Source organism: Montipora foliosa, chromosome 11 (assembly GCF_036669935.1).
Source record: "Montipora foliosa isolate CH-2021 chromosome 11, ASM3666993v2, whole genome shotgun sequence".
Classification (NCBI taxonomy): Eukaryota; Metazoa; Cnidaria; class Anthozoa; order Scleractinia; family Acroporidae; genus Montipora; species Montipora foliosa.
Window position 1 is genome coordinate 29726963 of NC_090879.1, and position 17500 is coordinate 29744462.

At 40.4% G+C, this 17500-nt stretch overlaps 1 protein-coding gene across 2 annotated transcripts in view; it reads left to right on the forward strand.

Moving 5' to 3' along the window:
* The window catches only part of LOC137976155 (serine/threonine-protein phosphatase 6 regulatory ankyrin repeat subunit A-like), a 107862-nt gene that overhangs the window by 74606 nt on the left and 15756 nt on the right, over positions 1-17500 (forward strand). The window contains exons 23-33 of one of the 2 annotated variants that reach the window (XM_068823446.1): positions 1993-2091; positions 4090-4155; positions 7306-7407; positions 8065-8163; positions 9748-9849; positions 11053-11151; positions 12611-12712; positions 13766-13864; positions 15051-15152; positions 15432-15464; positions 17006-17113. In XM_068823446.1, the coding sequence (XP_068679547.1) occupies positions 1993-2091; positions 4090-4155; positions 7306-7407; positions 8065-8163; positions 9748-9849; positions 11053-11151; positions 12611-12712; positions 13766-13864; positions 15051-15152; positions 15432-15464; positions 17006-17113 (1011 nt within the window). The remainder of the gene's footprint in view (positions 1-1992; positions 2092-4089; positions 4156-7305; positions 7408-8064; positions 8164-9747; positions 9850-11052; positions 11152-12610; positions 12713-13765; positions 13865-15050; positions 15153-15431; positions 15465-17005; positions 17114-17500) is intronic. The other variant, XM_068823448.1, reaches the window with a different exon arrangement.

The window sequence follows — 17500 nt, forward strand, 5'->3', positions numbered from 1 at the left end:
TTTTATGACAAGCAGGAGCCTGCCGTTTCCCGTTTGCCGTTGGCCGTAAACGTCATGCTTAATCTCTCTAATGTTTAGGAAAAAACGCGGCAGTGGAAAGCGGGCAACGTGAAGTTAACGAACGCACATTCCATTTTTTGCGTACGTTTTTATTTTTCGCGTACGTTAGCGTGTGTGAACGAAATCTCGACAATGGAAATGCACCTTTTACTGCTAATTGTAATTATACAGGGCTGTCATTGAGGACCGAGCACCTGGGATTTCCCGCGGCACGTTGAAGACGGATAATTTTCAATTGTTTTGCTGGGTACTACTATTTCAATATTCTAAAAAATTCGATTTTCCGGGAGGTTGTCTCGTTAGTCTAGTTGATATCTGAAACTGCATGGTGAAGCCATCGCTCCGGGTTCAACTCTGCCTCGCCTATTGTGAATCTTCTCAGCTTGTTTAAAATTTTTGTTTCGTTGAAGTAGATTTGAAGTCTAAAGTAGACTGTACGTCGTATAAGTTGAATAAAAAGGGAAATGTCAGTTTAAGAGAAAGAAAGAAGTGATGACCGTCTATTAATTGTAATTTGCTCTTTACATGCAGATGCTTTCTTCACTGAGACTTCATTTATGTACACGAGACGGTTTATTGAATTTTGCTGGTCCCATTTTGGGGTAGGGGAGGGGAGGGGAGAGTCTCCTTGGTTCCCCGCCTACTCTTTTTCTGTACCCGGCAACTCGAAATCTTAGTGACAGCCCTGTTATAAATTAAATAATTAAAAATAACTCTTTACAAAAATACAATTTAAAAATACTAGTTACATTAACTAATGGTAACTCAAATGATTAAAAATAATATTGGTATTCAGGAAAAGTTTGCTCAAAAAGCCAAGCTTGAGTCTGCATTTAAAATTCTCTACTGACGTGCAATCCCTGATAGCTAACAGTAAGAGCTTCCAAAGCGCTGTAACAGTGAAAAATTGTCTACCGTTTAGTCTCCAAATCATAGATCGCTTGAGCGACGAATGTTTCCCATATGAACGAAGGGGGTTTGTGTGATGGTATAATAAGACGAGTTATATATTGATTCGTAATTAAAGGGACTTTGTCACTTTATTTTAGGGTGTTTCGGAGAAATCTTTTGTTAAAAACGAGTTTAAACTCGAAAATGGTAATGTGGAATTCCTTTATTGATAAAAAAAATCGTTGCAAACAAATCAGAGGATTCTGAGCAAAAACGGCCTTTATCCTGGCGATTTACCATAAACTTGAAAAACGTCAGGCCGACTTCGTTCAAGATTACCCAAATGCAATCCGTTTCAATTTTGTCCATTTGTTTCCATCCATGCTTATCTTTCCTTTTGTTGTATTTTTTTTATGTTGTTCAACACTCTTAAGTGGTTATTGCAATGTTTCATTCTACTTTTCAGGCATTCTGGGTATCATGAAATTACATCATTTTGCGTGACATATCCCGTATAATTGTTAATCTAATTCGTAATTCGTAGCCTTCTGCGCGTGTTGATGTACGAATAATGTGGATTTTTCTTCAGCGTGGCGCTTCTTCGCTGATGATCGCTTCGCAAAATGGTATGTTGGAGGTTGTTCAAGAGCTTCTCAGGTTCCATGCAAGAGTTGACGTGTTTGATGAGGTGAAGATTCTCTTTTTAAGTTTCCGCTGCGTAACGTTTACACCTTGGATAACGTTTTTTAGATTTTTTCAGATATGTCCAGAAATACAAATAATAAGATGCACGCGGATTTCTTGCTCTTCCACCCCCCCCCCCCCCTCCCTTCCCACTTACAAAAAGCCTTTTAATTGTAATTTCAAAACGGAATATCATGCGACTAGTAAGTATTAAATCAACAGCGCTACAGTTCTTTCTGAAACAATTTTTTTTTAGTCGCATGATCTATCTGACATCCGTCTCAAACGTATGATTTAAAATTGGCCGGTCGTGGTGCATGTACGATCTGAGAGGTATATTGATTCATTTTACTGCAGGTTGGTGGAACGGCTCTTCACTATGCAGCCTCTACAGGTCACGTGGAGGTTGCACGTGAGTTACTCAATCACAAGGCTTACGTCAACGGAAAAACCAAGGTATGGTTCAAAATCATCTCGAGTAGAAATTGCGGGAATATTTGCCTTTTACAGCACTTAAAGTGCACCTAACCCCAAGATATTTTTTTCGCTAAAATGAATCTTTGCACCTGTTCGAAACGCATTGCGGCCATCTTTTCATTATACTAACAAATCCTGTCATTTTATAGGCTTCGAAAGTTTCGAAAAACCAAGCATCTTTTGTTCACGACCGAGTGAGAAGGGGAGTGGGTCTATTCCTGATTTGACGTCACAATCTACTTTGCATGCATTTTTACAAAGAGTTAATGCAATGTAAATCAGTATGTGACGTCAAATCAGGAATAGACCCACTCCCCTTCGGACTCGGTCGTGAACAAAAGATGCTTCGATTTTCGCAACTTTCAAAGCCTATAAAATGGCAGGATTTGTTAGAAAAAGGAAAAAATGGCCGCAATGGCGTTTCGAACAGGTGCAAAGATTCATTTTAGCGAAAAAAATATTTTGGGGTTAGGTGCGCTTTAAGCTAGGGCATTATCTAGACTTAACTGATTAGAGTGTAATGAGCAGTGCTAGTTTTGTACCCCATATGAACCATGTGAGCGGTAGCCCTACTAATGGCAATGGGCCCACACAAGGACAGAGAAAAACTCTTAGCAGGGTGGGAATTGAACCCACGACCTTCGGGTTAGATCATCGCTGCTCTACCGACTGAGCTACAAGGTCAGACGGGAGCATTCACGTGATAAGACGGTCATGTTGGTGCCAAAACAATAGATAAGAAAAATGGCCGTGGCTAGAATGGTGACTCCAAATAAGGTGAGAGACATACAGTTTTGTGAATAGAAAGTACCAAACGATCTTTCTAAAGTTTTACTAAGTTTAAATATGGTGTCACCAGAACAATTTATGGAAGCAAGGAAGCAATTTTAGGAGCAAGGGTGGCACAGTCGGTTAGTGCGCGGCCTTGGTGCATAACGTCCTGAGTTCGATCTCCGGATCTCACATCCTTGTTTCGACTTCTTTCCTTTCAGTGTAGCCTAAGTAGCTTTAAATACCCTTAAAACGGAGCACTGATGGAAAAGAGGGGGGTAAAATGAGCGCACCGTCGGCTTCCTGCGAGAGTACTCTTTAGAGAGTAAAGGAACTTCCGACGTTAAATAACGTGTGCCTTTACCTAACCATCTGCAGTTGGCGCTTAGACCTTATCACTAGAGATCACTGCCTAACCCAGCTGTTAATCTCTGCCTAAACAGAGTGTTGTTTATCTGCCAAAGTGGGTTAACACTCAGGCCCGGGTTGCTCGAAGCATGGTCATGGTTGGCGCTAACCAGCCTTAAATACCATGGAAACCTGTAGGTTTTGATACCTATTAATAACCAACGGTTAGCGCTAACCAGGCTTCGAGCAACCGGCTCCTGCTACGTAACGTCAGCAAATGGTACACCTGTATGTGTGTTTCGAAGTGTTTTGGAGTATCCATTCTTGTAATCTAATAATACCCGATTCACACCAACTAAACACGTTTAATTAAACCAGGTTTAACAAAATAAAAAATGAGCAACGGCAGGCTGAAAGACTACATTTTACGTAGGGTCCATGTAAGTTCTAATGTGTGTCTTCATTGTGTTGAATTTGGAGTCTACCATGATGTCAGGTAGTAACTTGTATCAAGAAAACAATTTTAAACCATGTTTAACTAAACAGCTTTTAAACGTGTTTAAGCTTTGGTGTGAATGCGGTATACTAAAAATGTAGCTCACGTTTGGCATAATAATAGAGTCCAATTCCTTTCAGATGCAATCAAAGAATGGGATGCATGCGTACTGGTGCGAGAGCGAAACAAATGAAAGAGGAGTAGGGAAGGGGAGTTTTGCTCTCGCCCCATCCTTTGCGCGTCCAAAATTAGCAAATCGGGTTTCGAACGGATCAACCAACAAGGAAACAGTTGGTTGATAGGTTATTCTCTCTATGTTTGAGTTTGATGGCTTCTTTTCGTGGTTAACATTATTTTTGCAGCCAAATGTCCGCAACTTCGCTGGTAAAACACGTCGAGACAAAGAGGATGATGATGATGATATGCTCGTAAGGCTCTGTGCACCACCTTCTAATACTAATTAATAGCAATAACGACGACTAAATATTTAAAAAGATTGATTAAAAAAGATAATTCTGGGAGTGATTTTCAATTGAGTGTCTTGGAAATATTTGTAAAGCAGACACCTTAGAATTAAATTGATCTGGCGTCTAATTGGTCTGAGCAGGTGGCTTGAGATAGAGTTGAAAGCCAATTACCCCGCGAGAAATTCGAGGCTCAATTGAAAAGGGCTCTTATATTGCGTGTAAAATTACTTTCTGAAATTTAAAGACAATTACTCCCTATAACATTTTGTGATTTTTCTTTTCTCTGTCACAATGAAGGAATAAGGTAAATAAATAACGTCTGAAGTATTAGGTTTGTAAACACAATTTCATCAAGTTACTTTAAATATTTAATTTGCAAATCAAATGAAAGACAATATAAATTTTAAACAAAATATCGACTGCATTTTTGCAGTTCACATTAAACCTGAATTGAACTTTGATAGTGATAAGATTCTTTAAACGATAAAAAAATTGAAAAGTAAACGAATTAAATGAAAGAAGTCTCATAACAATAAAAATAACAATAGTAGCAATAATAGAAATATTAACGGTAATGTTAATTATAATAATAATGATAATTGTTTTAACAGTAGATGTAAATGCAACATTAAAACTAAGGGGAAAAGTAGTGATAATAAAGGAGTGGTAACTGTAATATTAATCAAACTGCTAACATAAACAAGATGAAGGTAATGTCATCAGAATATTGGGAGATATTATTCCTTTTAAAAGTTTCTTCTTTTCCCCCGTTTATAGTGTCCCAAATGTTTGACCATTTTTCATTGAAATCTCATTGCATTTGACTTCTTTCGCTTATGCACACTCCCCACGAAAGTCAAATATCCGCTTCTAATTGGAAGATCTACCTGCCCGAAAGACTTTGAATGAATTAATTGTGGTCACACTCTAAGGATCCTTGCTATAAGCTGTTAAACTTAATTTGTAAAGTATCTTGGTGTAGACACTAGAATTAAATGAAGTTAAAAACTATAAAATACTAACTTTTAAAATTTTAATTCTCTCATCGAGTTTGTTGTAACTATTTCACTGATATGGTGCACATCCCTTTGTCTTTGTCGCTGTGTTGTTTGCACTTTTAAAATAGCGAGCTTAAGCACACGCGTTTTTGAGACGCGGACGGCAACCGGAAGAGAACATTTCGCGCACCAGGACAGTGGGGTCTCCCGGATTTTTATACTAATGATCTCTAATAGAGAAAATAAGCTTAGTAATGTAAATGTGGTTGTGTGAAGACGAGTTAAAAGGGAAAGCAGCTCACTTCCGGTTGCCGTCCGCGTCTCAAAAACGCGCGTGCTTAAGCTCCCTAATATTCTGCACGCACAACACATGAAATAAGCAGGCTTAGTAGTGTAAGTCCTTCTGGGTGGAATTAGTGCCAGTATAGGAAATAAGGTGACTAGTACAACACCAATGAGTCAAATGACGGTTATGTTGACGATGACGACGACGATCAGTTAAAAATGATGACGTAGATGACCAGGATGATGGCGATGATGTGTGCGCGTTTTTGAGACGCGGACGGCAACCGGAAGGGAACATTTTGCGTGCCAGTGCAGTGGTGTCTCCCAGATTTTTACACTAATCATCTCTAATGAACAAAAAAATGTAAGCAGTGTAAATGTGGTTGTGTGAAGACAAGTTAAAGGGGAAATCAACTCACTTCCGGTCGCCGTCCGCGTCTCAAAAACGCGCGTGCTTAAAGTGCTACTATGATCAAAAAATTAGTTCTTTTTTTCTTCAGATTTTGAAAGTGTGATAGCTCATCACTTGACTGGCAAAATTTAAGGCTTTGATTTTTATCCAAAGGCTATTTACTTTGAGTGTAAGTTTTGGATTTCACGGTCCGCCATTACTCACGTTCCAAACTGACCGATTGGACCTCAGAGGGTTGGATCTAAGGAAAAGTGACGTCATTTACTCACTAGCTTAAAATTTCAGCGTGTAAACGTAGCTTATTATATATGCAAAACACGAGTTTAAAAAGGCTGAAAGCCCGAAACTCCGTGCCGCACATTAAATCAGCTGCGTACACAACCATTGCATTCGTAAACTAGTGAGTCTTTGACGTCATTTTCTCCTCGATCCAGCTCTCTCAAGATCTTAAAGTTAGTAATGGCGGACCTTTAAATAGGAAAATTCCAGTTAAAATAGACAGGTGTCTTTTTGAATTCAAGGCTTCAAACTTCGATCAGTTACTGTTTAGTTAACATAGTTTTGAAATCCAAAGAAATATAAGAATTGTTTTTTTGGTCATAGTGGCACTTTAAGCTCCCCATTGACAACGACGATGTTGACAATGGTGAGAACGAGGAAAACGGTATCGAAGATGTTGACGACGATGATGGTGCAGATAGCAAGAACATTGAAAAGGACAGTAACGACATCCCAAAACAACTGACGCTCCAACAATCTGAACAGAAGTCATCCACAGAATCGGGTTGAAATGTTAATCAAAGCTACTTGAGAATTAGGCTCACCCAGATGAAACACTTCATCAAATTACTTTTGATTTCTTTATTTTTGTGGCCTTTGCTAGATATCCTGCACAATTTGCACTGGAAAAGCCTCTGTAGAAAACGGGCAAACATGGCAAATAACAGAAATTGTGTCGGAAAGCGTGGAAACCTATCAATTGAACTCTTTGATTTCAATGATCCAAAAGTTTATTCTCCTAACTACTTCCATAGATTTCTTCGTGGCTGGTCATGAGAATTTGGTGTTATATCAAGATCATATCCTAAAGCGGATGATAAAAAAAGACAAGTTGGTGTATCGACAAGTTTAAGAGCTTTTGTCAAATGCTGCATTCAACCTTGAAATGGCGCTCGGTGATTTCAAAATGTCTTCTAAGCTTATGTCGTGTCTTCCCGGCAGACCTCTTGTTCTCTTCATACTCTCCAATATTTTATTCCAAGTTTGCCCATGTTGGAAACAGAGGTTGTCATTTCCTTCACCATGTCTACTAGTAGTAGTTGCAGTTTTATACATTGAACAGGCGGCCCGATGTTGCACTTTGTTTTAATGTTCTAAAGAATGCGTTTTTATGAGAAACATCTCTTTGCTTTTAAGATCGGCCAAACACCACTTCATATTGCAGCCGACAAAGGACATGCAGATTTTGTGCGAGTTTTAGTGACCCAATACAAAGCAATGGTGGACCCACTAAGGGCTGTACGTATTGTCTTAGTTTACGTTATTAATAACATGTTGTTGGCTACCCTTATAGACATTAGGGACTTAAAGTTCCGATGAAAACGCCACCTAAAAATGTGACTTTGCAATGTCTTTCGCGATTATTCCACATGACCTCGTGCGTGTCTTACAAAGTCAGCGAAGTGCCCTCAAAATAAATTTGGTACGACCGGTTTCGATTTCATACGACTCAAAATATCGTCGAGATTTCGAAAGGCCACTGGTGGGATTCGAAAACTATTTAATGACAAAACTCGTATTAAAAAGGTCGTTATCTGAATCTGACGCCTTGAAATGTCCACTCATAGTGATAGACTCTAGAGCAACGTACGTTCCAACCTCAGTGCGAAGAAAGCTCCCAAATGTAACGCAAGTTTTGAAACCGGAAAATTTCACGGCTACGAGTTTAAGTCTTTAACAGTAACTGTGATGTGGCACGCAACGGGTTTGTCGGTTTTTAGATGAATAACATGAAAACCTTTTATCCAAATTGCCTTTCTGCGCTGCAAGTAACATCTGGTTCCGCCCAAGACGTAGGTTGTCAGGATCACGAATTCGCACTCCTGTATTTCCCAACTAGATTATCATCAAATAGGCACTTTATGTGTTCGTGGGATTTCCCTTTTTTTTCTTTAGGACAAAAAGACTCCATTACATTTGGCGTCGGAGAGTGGAAGAAGAGACGTGTGTAAAGTACTGCTTGATTTACGAGCTGACGCCAGTGTTGCAGACAACGTAAGTTGATAACAAGTTTAAATCAATAGAGAAAATTCAAGTAGAGTCTACGTGAAACGGTAAACGGCAGGATTTTGCTTTTCATGAAAGAATGAAAATTCCCTTACTCTAAATTCACTTTCACTCCAAGTAAGACGGAGCCACAATTGGGCCAAAGACTGAAGCCACAAAAACACCATGCCTCAGTTGTTCAAAGGGCGGATAATCGACAGTTTGACCCTTCGCCCTTGAGGGCTACGGGTCAATAGCCCATCAGGAGGCGAAGCCGAATGGGCTATTGACCCATGGCCCTTGAGAACGAAGGATCTAATTTTTTTAGTATCACCCAACTAGTCGGACAGAAAAGGCAATAATAAAGTTAGCAAATGCGAGTTGAAGAATTAGTTATGTGCATGGGAATAAAACGAAAGAAAGCGTCACGCTCTTCGCTAATCAAGGACTATTACCAATAGTCCTCTTGTAGCGTAGCCAATTAAAATGCAGGATTTGCATTAGTCCACAAGTTGGGTGAAAGTAACTTAATTTAGTATATTCTGAAACAGTGGATAGCACCTTTTTGCGCTGTATTATCTCACTGTTTTAGTAGATATTAAAACAACTATTCACCTCAGTGTCGGTGGCTAGTGGTGGACATTTACCCATTAAGCGAAGCAGCAAGGTAAATATCCACCAATAGTCACCTCCACTTCGGTGAATAGTTGTTAATTACCCAGTGGAAAAGTCACTATCCAGTAGTTTCAATCTGTAGAAAGATTTCAGTATTTGCCAACGTAACCGGCACACTCCAAACGTGTGAACGAACACCTCAGCCAACGTATAACGTGGAGCACATTTTGTACATTGGATACTGACTTATCCACTTGGTTAAGTTATCCAGCCTTAAAACGGTCGTGCGAGCACAATGAATCACAGACCAGAACTAATTACAAGACAGTGGCATCGTAATCCCTTCAGTATAACTCTCGCCCGCTTATCTCCTGCAAGACAGTATTGTTGACAAGCACGAGTATTGAACATATTTAATCAATCAAACGATACAGTCTTCGCTACTCTAACTATAGGCCTTATGCATGATGACATCATATGCTCAAAACGTCTCCACGAAGACCCGTTTGCACAAAATGGACCTGCCATACTGCTTTGCACGTGGGTTTTCTTCAAAAGTTTGTTCCTTTGGGATTCAGCTCAAGTTAAAGTTTACAAATTCGAGGCTTGGTGGTGAAATCAGCTAATGAGACGTCATCTCGCGTAAGGGCTATTCCCAATGGGCCATTTCCGAGTTCCTGTTAGTCTCGGTTTCGAAGTGAGTCTTGGTGCTCAACTATTGTAAGGGAAATGAGTTTGATTTGCATAAGAATACGCAACTCATTTACATTTGAATGGTTGTGCACCAGGACTCGCTTTCAAACTGAGGCATGCAGCAACTCGGAAATGGGCAATTATTTTTCCGTAAATTGAACTGCCTCGCTATCATACGACATGTTAGCTGAAAACTGAGATTTAGTCAACCAATTACAACGCTAGAAACGCAGTATTAAAAAGCCATTAACTTACTAACATACTACTCTTGTTTTCTCCTAATAGAAAAACATGATTCCTGCTCATTATGCAGCATTAAAGGATCATGACGACATTGTGGAATTGTTTTACAGCGTCAAGCCTGATACCATGACCCAAGTCAATGCGGTAGGCTTCACTTAAAGGTTTTGAAAAATGCCTTTGATCATGAATTACAACGGACTTATAAATGAGCCAATGACTACCTTTTTTGTTTCAAATTTCCGAGATTGCGCAAATGTGCCGGAGGTCCATGATTGGTGGAGTTCCTCAACGTCGTTCCCAGGATCTTTGCGGCAGGCGATTCAAAATAGCGGACAGCGAGTGCACGCCCTGTCCGCCATTTTGAGTCGTCTGCCGCAAATACGCTGGGAACGAGGTTGGGACTTCCTGGCCTGTTACCAACCATGGCCGAGCTGTTCAAAGCCGATTATTAACTCTAATCCGCGATTGTATACCAATTCAGGTTTGAATTTAGCCCGTCAAAAAAGCCATACTGAACTATATGTTGAAGGAAGGCGAAAGTCTAAGTCAAAATTGGAAACTTTTTTTACAATTTTTGGGACCATTAATCTAGGATTAGCTCGATCGGGCTTTGAACAACTGGGCACAGAGTTGATGAAAACACAAATTGGTTCCCCTTGGTACAGGGGTAAAGGCTTTTTTTTTTTCCTTGCGAGGCAAACATAAGCACGAGCAACCCTTGATAACTCATTATCTTCATTACTTTTTTCTATAAATTCACCATATGCGGTTTGTAACGCTTACAACCAGTGGCGAAAATTACAAATGCTGGATGACGACTGATCAAAGTAGACAATGACAGATCTATCGTTTGTGTTATTCAACATGGCGACCATGACGTAACGTGCAAAACACCTATCACAAGTGTGACACCGATAACGACTAGCTAATTACTGTGATTGATCTTTAATTCCCATTTGTTGGAAAAGAAGATATTAATTAACGACAGCTGGCTGCGTCTGCGTCTGCGCATGCGTTAGTTGTAGTTGCATGTGTGTGCTTCGCTAGTGAAAGATGGCCTCAACCTCGAGAAAACTATTCTTCTTGGCCCTTCTTCTTGGACTAGTGTAGATGGCCGTATAGTAACGCTCGTGCTTCCTACCTCTACGGACTCGGGATCGAATCCTGAGCTCGTAGGTGGTCTGAGATTGGACGATCGCAATCTTACTCCGAGGATTTTTCTCCGGGTACTTCTTTTTTCTCTCCCTCAGCAAAATGGACTCCCAGCTTATTCCATCTTACTGTGGTGTTGTACTCCAAGGTCAAGACGAGTTTTTACTTATTTCATGTTTTCTTGTTTAATGTCAGGAAGGGTTGAATGCTTTCCAGATTGCATCTCAAACAGGAAGCATCAAAGTTGTCAGGCAGTTAGTGGAACTTGATTTCGCGAAATGTTCGTCTGACAAGGTAATCTTCATGATAACAATTTGATTGACATCGGGAGCCCATGATTGGACCGATCAACTTCGTTGTATTTGTGGAACGGCATTTTTACAGACCGAGGTATTTTTAGATTGATTTCCCCCTGAAACTGTGGGAGGCGCGGTGGCCTCATGGTTTGTGCGCCCTGTGCCGGGGACATTGTGTAGTGTTCTTGGGAAAGACACTTTACTCTCACGGTGCCTCTCTCCACCCAGATGTATAAATGGGTACCGGAGAATTTAATGCTGGGGGGTAGCCCTGCGTTTTACTAGCATCCCATCCGGTGGGGGGGGCAGAAATACTCCTAGTCGCTTCATGCTAGAGAAACTGGGATAAGCTTCGGCCTAATGGGCCAGTTGGCGCATAAGCAGACTTTTCCTTTTCCCCCGGAAACTAGACCTTTCCAGCCAATCACAAGTCTCACCCATGGGATCGAGAATGGTCCTTCGTGCAAGCTAAATCTTATTTAAGAACTAGTACAAGTATAAAAATAGCTTGATCTATAAAAATGCCGTTACATAGACATAGTATATATTGGTGTTGTAAGCTCCTGGTTATCACTGAGAGGATGCGCCTAACAGTTCGATACTAAGGAATTTTAAGCCCTTCAAGCAAATCAAATAGTAGAAACAAAACTTATTTTTTTATACAAGGGGGATATAAGAGTACGTGGAGGAAAACGTCTAGGAACAAGAGCGAACCTACAAATTCAACCCACAAGTGCGATCAGATAAGATTTAAGACGAACTCCGATAGAAAATCGAGCAATTTCAGTTTTTAGTGGACAAAAATCTTGTACCAGAATAATTTTAAGTATTTTACAGTCCTTTTTACATTTCCTGAAAGCTAAAGATATAAATATTTGCCTGAAATAACAGCGAATACAATTTCCCGTGGGAACGGGAAAAATATAATTTCAACGTTCAGAGAAATTGTGCAAACACAGGTAAAATTTCATCCTCAGTTTCATTTCACCAGTACTTTCAAGTGTTTCTTACGAAGTTCAACAGTTGTTTTTGGCGTTTGGTGTTGCTAGAAATGATTTTTTTTGAGAAGATATTTGAAACAGTCGTACAGAAGTTTGCAATACGATGTTTATAATCTTGGTACAAGGTTTCTGTCCACTTGTTACTCGAACTTCTGGTGGATTCCGTCTTAACTTTTAGGACTCCTAAGAGTAATCGGTATGTAAATTCTCTTCACAGTTTCAATGAAGTGTCAGTCAGACAGGTATTGAAAATGAAAATTATTATCAGCTTAAGAGGTGTGATCTTGATATGACACCAAATTCTCATGACTATCCAACAAAGAACCCTATGGTACTATTTGAGAGAATGAACGTTTCGGTCGTGTGGGAACGGAAGGGTTGAGCTGATGGGTTCGATGTGCGCTCGCTTTTTCGCTGGCACCATTTTAGTGCGCTAACGGAGATTTTGTTTTACAGGGAGTATTGTGCAAGCCACTTCTTCTTGCTGCACGAGGTGGACATAAAGAAATTGTCGAATACTTGCTTGAGAGCGGAGCATCACCTACTGAAGAAGATCAGGTAAAACAAAGTCAATCTTTACGAAAACATATTTCCGTTTAGTGCAAGAATAGTGTTCCACTAGGTAACCATAGTCATTAGTGATGCCAATAATTACGGAAGTAGGAAACCAAATGAACCGATCACAACATAAAGGTCACAAAGCGAAGACACGAGCGTGGTAAAATGCGCGAGGGCCAATCATAGTTGAGTTTTTTTCTTTACCCCTTGTTGGCTGAAATTATGGCGTGAAATTTTTGGGCCTTTCGCAAAGTAATTTCAAACTTGATTCTAAGCTTTGACCGAAAACGCCTAGAAACAGCAAATCACTTTATTTTAATTATTGTGCTTTCTTGAAAAAAGATATAATAGAGAGTTTAAGAATTGACGACAGCAACGGTACTAAATAATCGTGCGGCACGTGTTTAAGTAAATTTTTTCGCCGCATTCTGTAAATCAGCAGCGTGAAATCACCAAATTTATGGTTATGACGACAACCTGATCACCGCGACAGTAAATTGTTAATTCTCTATCTTCTTTAAAACCGTTCGTTCAACGTGACTTTTTCGTTCCCTTACGTAGACGGTGTCGTTCTTAAAACTCCAGACCGTCGATTTATAAATTCCTCTGGATTTGTAGATAGTTAGATAATAGGCCATTTCCGAGTTTATGTCTGCCTCCTCTTCAAAGCGAGGCTGAGTGCGAAGTTTTTGTGATGCTAATTAGTTCTACTTTACATATGAATGAAAACTAATTTTCATAAGAAAAACTTCGCACTTAGACTCGCTTTGAAGAGGAGGCAGACATGAACTCGGAAATGGCCTATTGACCTACTACCTCTAGGAGGTTTCGAAAATAATTAAACCCCAGTCAAAGATTGCTGCAGATAAATTTGATGGACTTCGAAATTTCTGATAGATTTATACGAAGGTTGTCTGAAGGTCTCCTCTTGACGGTTTTCTTTCGCTAGTGAGAAATCGTGCGGGTTCTTTTTGAGACTCGTAACGATTATTGAAAGAGTTTTTCTTTCGTAAAAGGGATATTATCCTTTTGTGTGTATTTTACTTATTCTAGGAGGGTATGAGTGTGCTTCATTTAGCCGCCAAGTTTGGGCAGCTCAAGGTCATTGATATGTTGTGGGGGAAGACGCCAATCGATCGAACCAGTGTAAAGGTATGCATAAAAAATAATTACTTTACTGAGGCCTACGGCTAGTGTCGCTAGGGACAAGTGCTCTAATCATGGGGGCCGGGGGGGGGGGGGGGAAGAGGGACTCTAATCAAATCACACGCACTCAAGGTAAATCAAATCAAATCAAACGTTGGAAAACACCGGAGTACCCGGTGGCGAAAAAACCCTTCGGAGCTGAGTAGAAAACCAACAAAACTCGAACCACTTACGGCGTTGAGTCGGAGAATCATCCCGGGCAACAATGTTGAAAGGCGAGTGGTCTCACCATTTCGCCATACCTGCTCAAAGCGCATTCGTTTTCGACATAGAGTACTTGCAAATGTACCTTTGCAATTACAGGCGACGAAGCTTAAGGGACCCGATTCCTAATTCCGATCCAAATTCTTTGAGAGGATTCTTGGGGGTGGCCTAAATGTCCTGTAGTTTTCAGGTCAGCCGCATTAGAACCATATCGCCTTTTCATAGAGCAATATCGCTGATATTCACGTAGCGCTGAGATCGCAAAAATTTTTCAATCGTATTCATGCACAGTCATGCAGCTGCTAGAAGAGTATTTGAATCTTTTACAAGAAACGTAAAGACAAAAACATTTTATCTTGGGAAAATTCAATGCTTGCACGTTGCAACGTCAAGTTGTTTCTAATAGGCCATTTTTACAGTTGTTTGCTCAGTGACCTAGCCTATGAATGGCTGCGAGGCTGCCGGTGACCTCGTATTGATACAGACCTCACTTATTTTATCATGTAAATTGTGTTATTATAATTTTAATTAGTCTGCATTAACATTAGAAAAGCACAAAGGTTGCATCAAAGAAGAATCACCGGCAGCTTCGCTTCCATTCGTAGGTCAGGAAACTGGGCTGCAACTGTAAAATGGTTTATTGTAGTCAAAAGACGTTATGACGAATTTTCGAATCTTTTAAAACTCTCCCTAGCATAGGCGAATCGTGCCATGATTTTGGCTCAAAGCTTTGACTGTTTATGTTAAGGTCACGTCAATCTTTTAAAAAGAGGTTTTTCTCTTGATTTTGAGAGGGTATATTTGACGTTGGGGAGACGTTTCATCAGTGAAAAACATTCTTTTTGTGCCGTCGCTTTTTCCGGGGACTTTTGATGGTTACGTTAACGTACTATCTTTGCTTATTTCCTTTCACCTTTGTTTTTCAAAGAATGGAATGACAGCCATCCACGTCGCTGCCTTATTTGGCCAAACTGAAGTGGTACAGGAATTTCTTTCCAGAGCGCCGAAATCTGCTTTGTTTGTCAGTGAGGTAACGAGAACATTTTTGTATTCAATCTCCCCTCCCTTCCCAAGCCCGGACCCAGGCCGAATTGAACTATTTTACGGACAGTGGGTACCTAACTGGTAGCGTCCTCGGCCTTGGAAATCCTTCATGACATTCAAAATCGGTTTTCTCAGAGTCGCACTTGATGTCTGCAAAGGGTTATATAAGCAAAATTGTTCTTAGGAAGCGCGTTTTTAACACTACCCACTGGTCAAATTATTGTCTCGTGTTTGGGGTAAATTTGTCTCTTTTTTTACTTTTCAGAAACCAGGTGATGGAAATGAAGGCGAAGAGGACGTGAGTATAATTCTCGCCTGTCATGAATTCACACATGATACGGATATACACCTTATTCCAAAATGGCGGCCATTTTAGTATTCTTTTGTTTCCATGCAAATTGGCCCTTATGGCCTCGCTTTGAAACATAAAATTCAAAAGAATATTTAACCTTGAATGAGGCCATAAGGGCCAATTTGCATGGAAACGAAAGAATACTAAAATGGCGGCCATTTTGGAATAAGGTGTTTTTTGTTTGCTTTTCTTTTCGCACTAAGCGCGGGAATATTAATTTGATAGACTGAAGACGTCTTTGACAGAATTAGTTTTCTGGCCAAAAGACAACGAAAGACCCCAACGAGTAATCACCAAGAAGACCATGCTAACAACACAGTGGCCAAGACAGCCATACATTGGAGGTCACTGTTTTGCCATTTAGCATGGAATACTATGTCGTCTTGTCAGACTCTACCAAAGTGTTCGTCAAGGGTTAATAGGATATTTGCATGATGATGTCATTTGACCACAATTACCAGAATCCTTTAGGTTTTGCTTGCGTCATGCTAATTAGAGCTATTGTTATGTTTACCCCACTGAGAATACAAAATCTAAATAAGTAAAGAAAAACAAAGTGAATTCTGGTAGTTGTTGTCAAATGACGCCATCGTGAAAGTTGCCTATTAAGCCTCATTTACACTAGAAAGTTTCCTTGACAAGTCCACTTGTCAAGGAAAACATGCCGACTGTACACACTATCAAGTTCTCCTTAAAAAGTCTTCCTTGACAAGCGCACTTGACATGTAATTTACACTATCAAATATCGTCCTTGATAAGTGTCCTTGTTCAAAAACTGGCATGCTAATTTTGGAACAAGGACACTTGACAAGGAAACACTTGTCATATTTTTCCATTTACTCTGCCAAGGATAACTTGTCAAGGAAAAAGGAAAACTTGCTAGTGTAAATGAGGCTTTACCCTATGTAGTTTGCGCCGAAAAGGGATGGGGGAGAGGGGACAGCAATCTCGTTCCCTGGACCTCTCCCTTGGCTTCTGGGCTGACTAGAAGGCAAGGGAGAGGTTCTGCGAACAAGGTGAGGAAACGGGGAAATAAGGGAGGGGGAAGAGGGAGGGGAGAGAGTTGGGAGAGGAGGGGAGGACAGACGAGAGAGGGGAAGAGGGGAGGGGTTAAGAGGGACTGGGAAAGAGGTACGGGAAAGGGGGAGGGGGAGAAGTAGTGGAAAAAGAAGAGTTACAGTGGCTAGAAAGCAGGAGCGAAATGCAGAAACTAGGGAGGAGCAGAAAGAAGCTAGCAAAGCAAGCAGTGAGTTACAGCTCAACTCTTACCAGCCCCTCCCTCCAGCGATCTCTCGTGACAACAATGTAGACGCGAAAGAGAACACCTTAAAAGAACGAGTTTCATAATGAGAAAAAACAATCGTTTTCCACGCCTTGCATGTGCGCTTTCATATGCCAAATCTAATATTTTGTAGGGGACGTCATACAACGATAGGATTTCAAATTTCCCGTACGATTTTAATGTATGTTGCCTTTCTTCTTATCAGTTTGGGTTCACTCCACTTCACCTCGCTTCTCAAAATGGAGACAATACTTTGGTGCGAGTTATCACGAACCACCCAGGAGTACGCGTGGATTCTGTAACAGTAAAGACGGTGAGTTCGCCGCAAGTGCATTTCGTTGGGAATTTTCTCTCAAATTTTATGGAGAAGCTCAGAAATCTTTTGTTTTCCAGGATAATTTAAAGTGTTTATTCCTTTCGTTAAGTTAATCGATGTTTCGATTAACTTAACTCACCTTTTTCACTAATGGCTTTGATAGCCCTTTTCACGGTTAGTTTTTTTTCATTTGCATTACAATATAATCTAGCATGTATGCGAGGCAATTTCGGGCTATTTTGTAGTTTTAACCCGAAATTGCCTCGCATCCATGTTAGAATACAATGCAAATGAGAAAAACAAACCGTGAACAGGGCTGGCTATTCAAGTCAAATCAAATCAAAGTCAACATGGCGGACTGATTTGTGCTTGGCAGCCGCACTT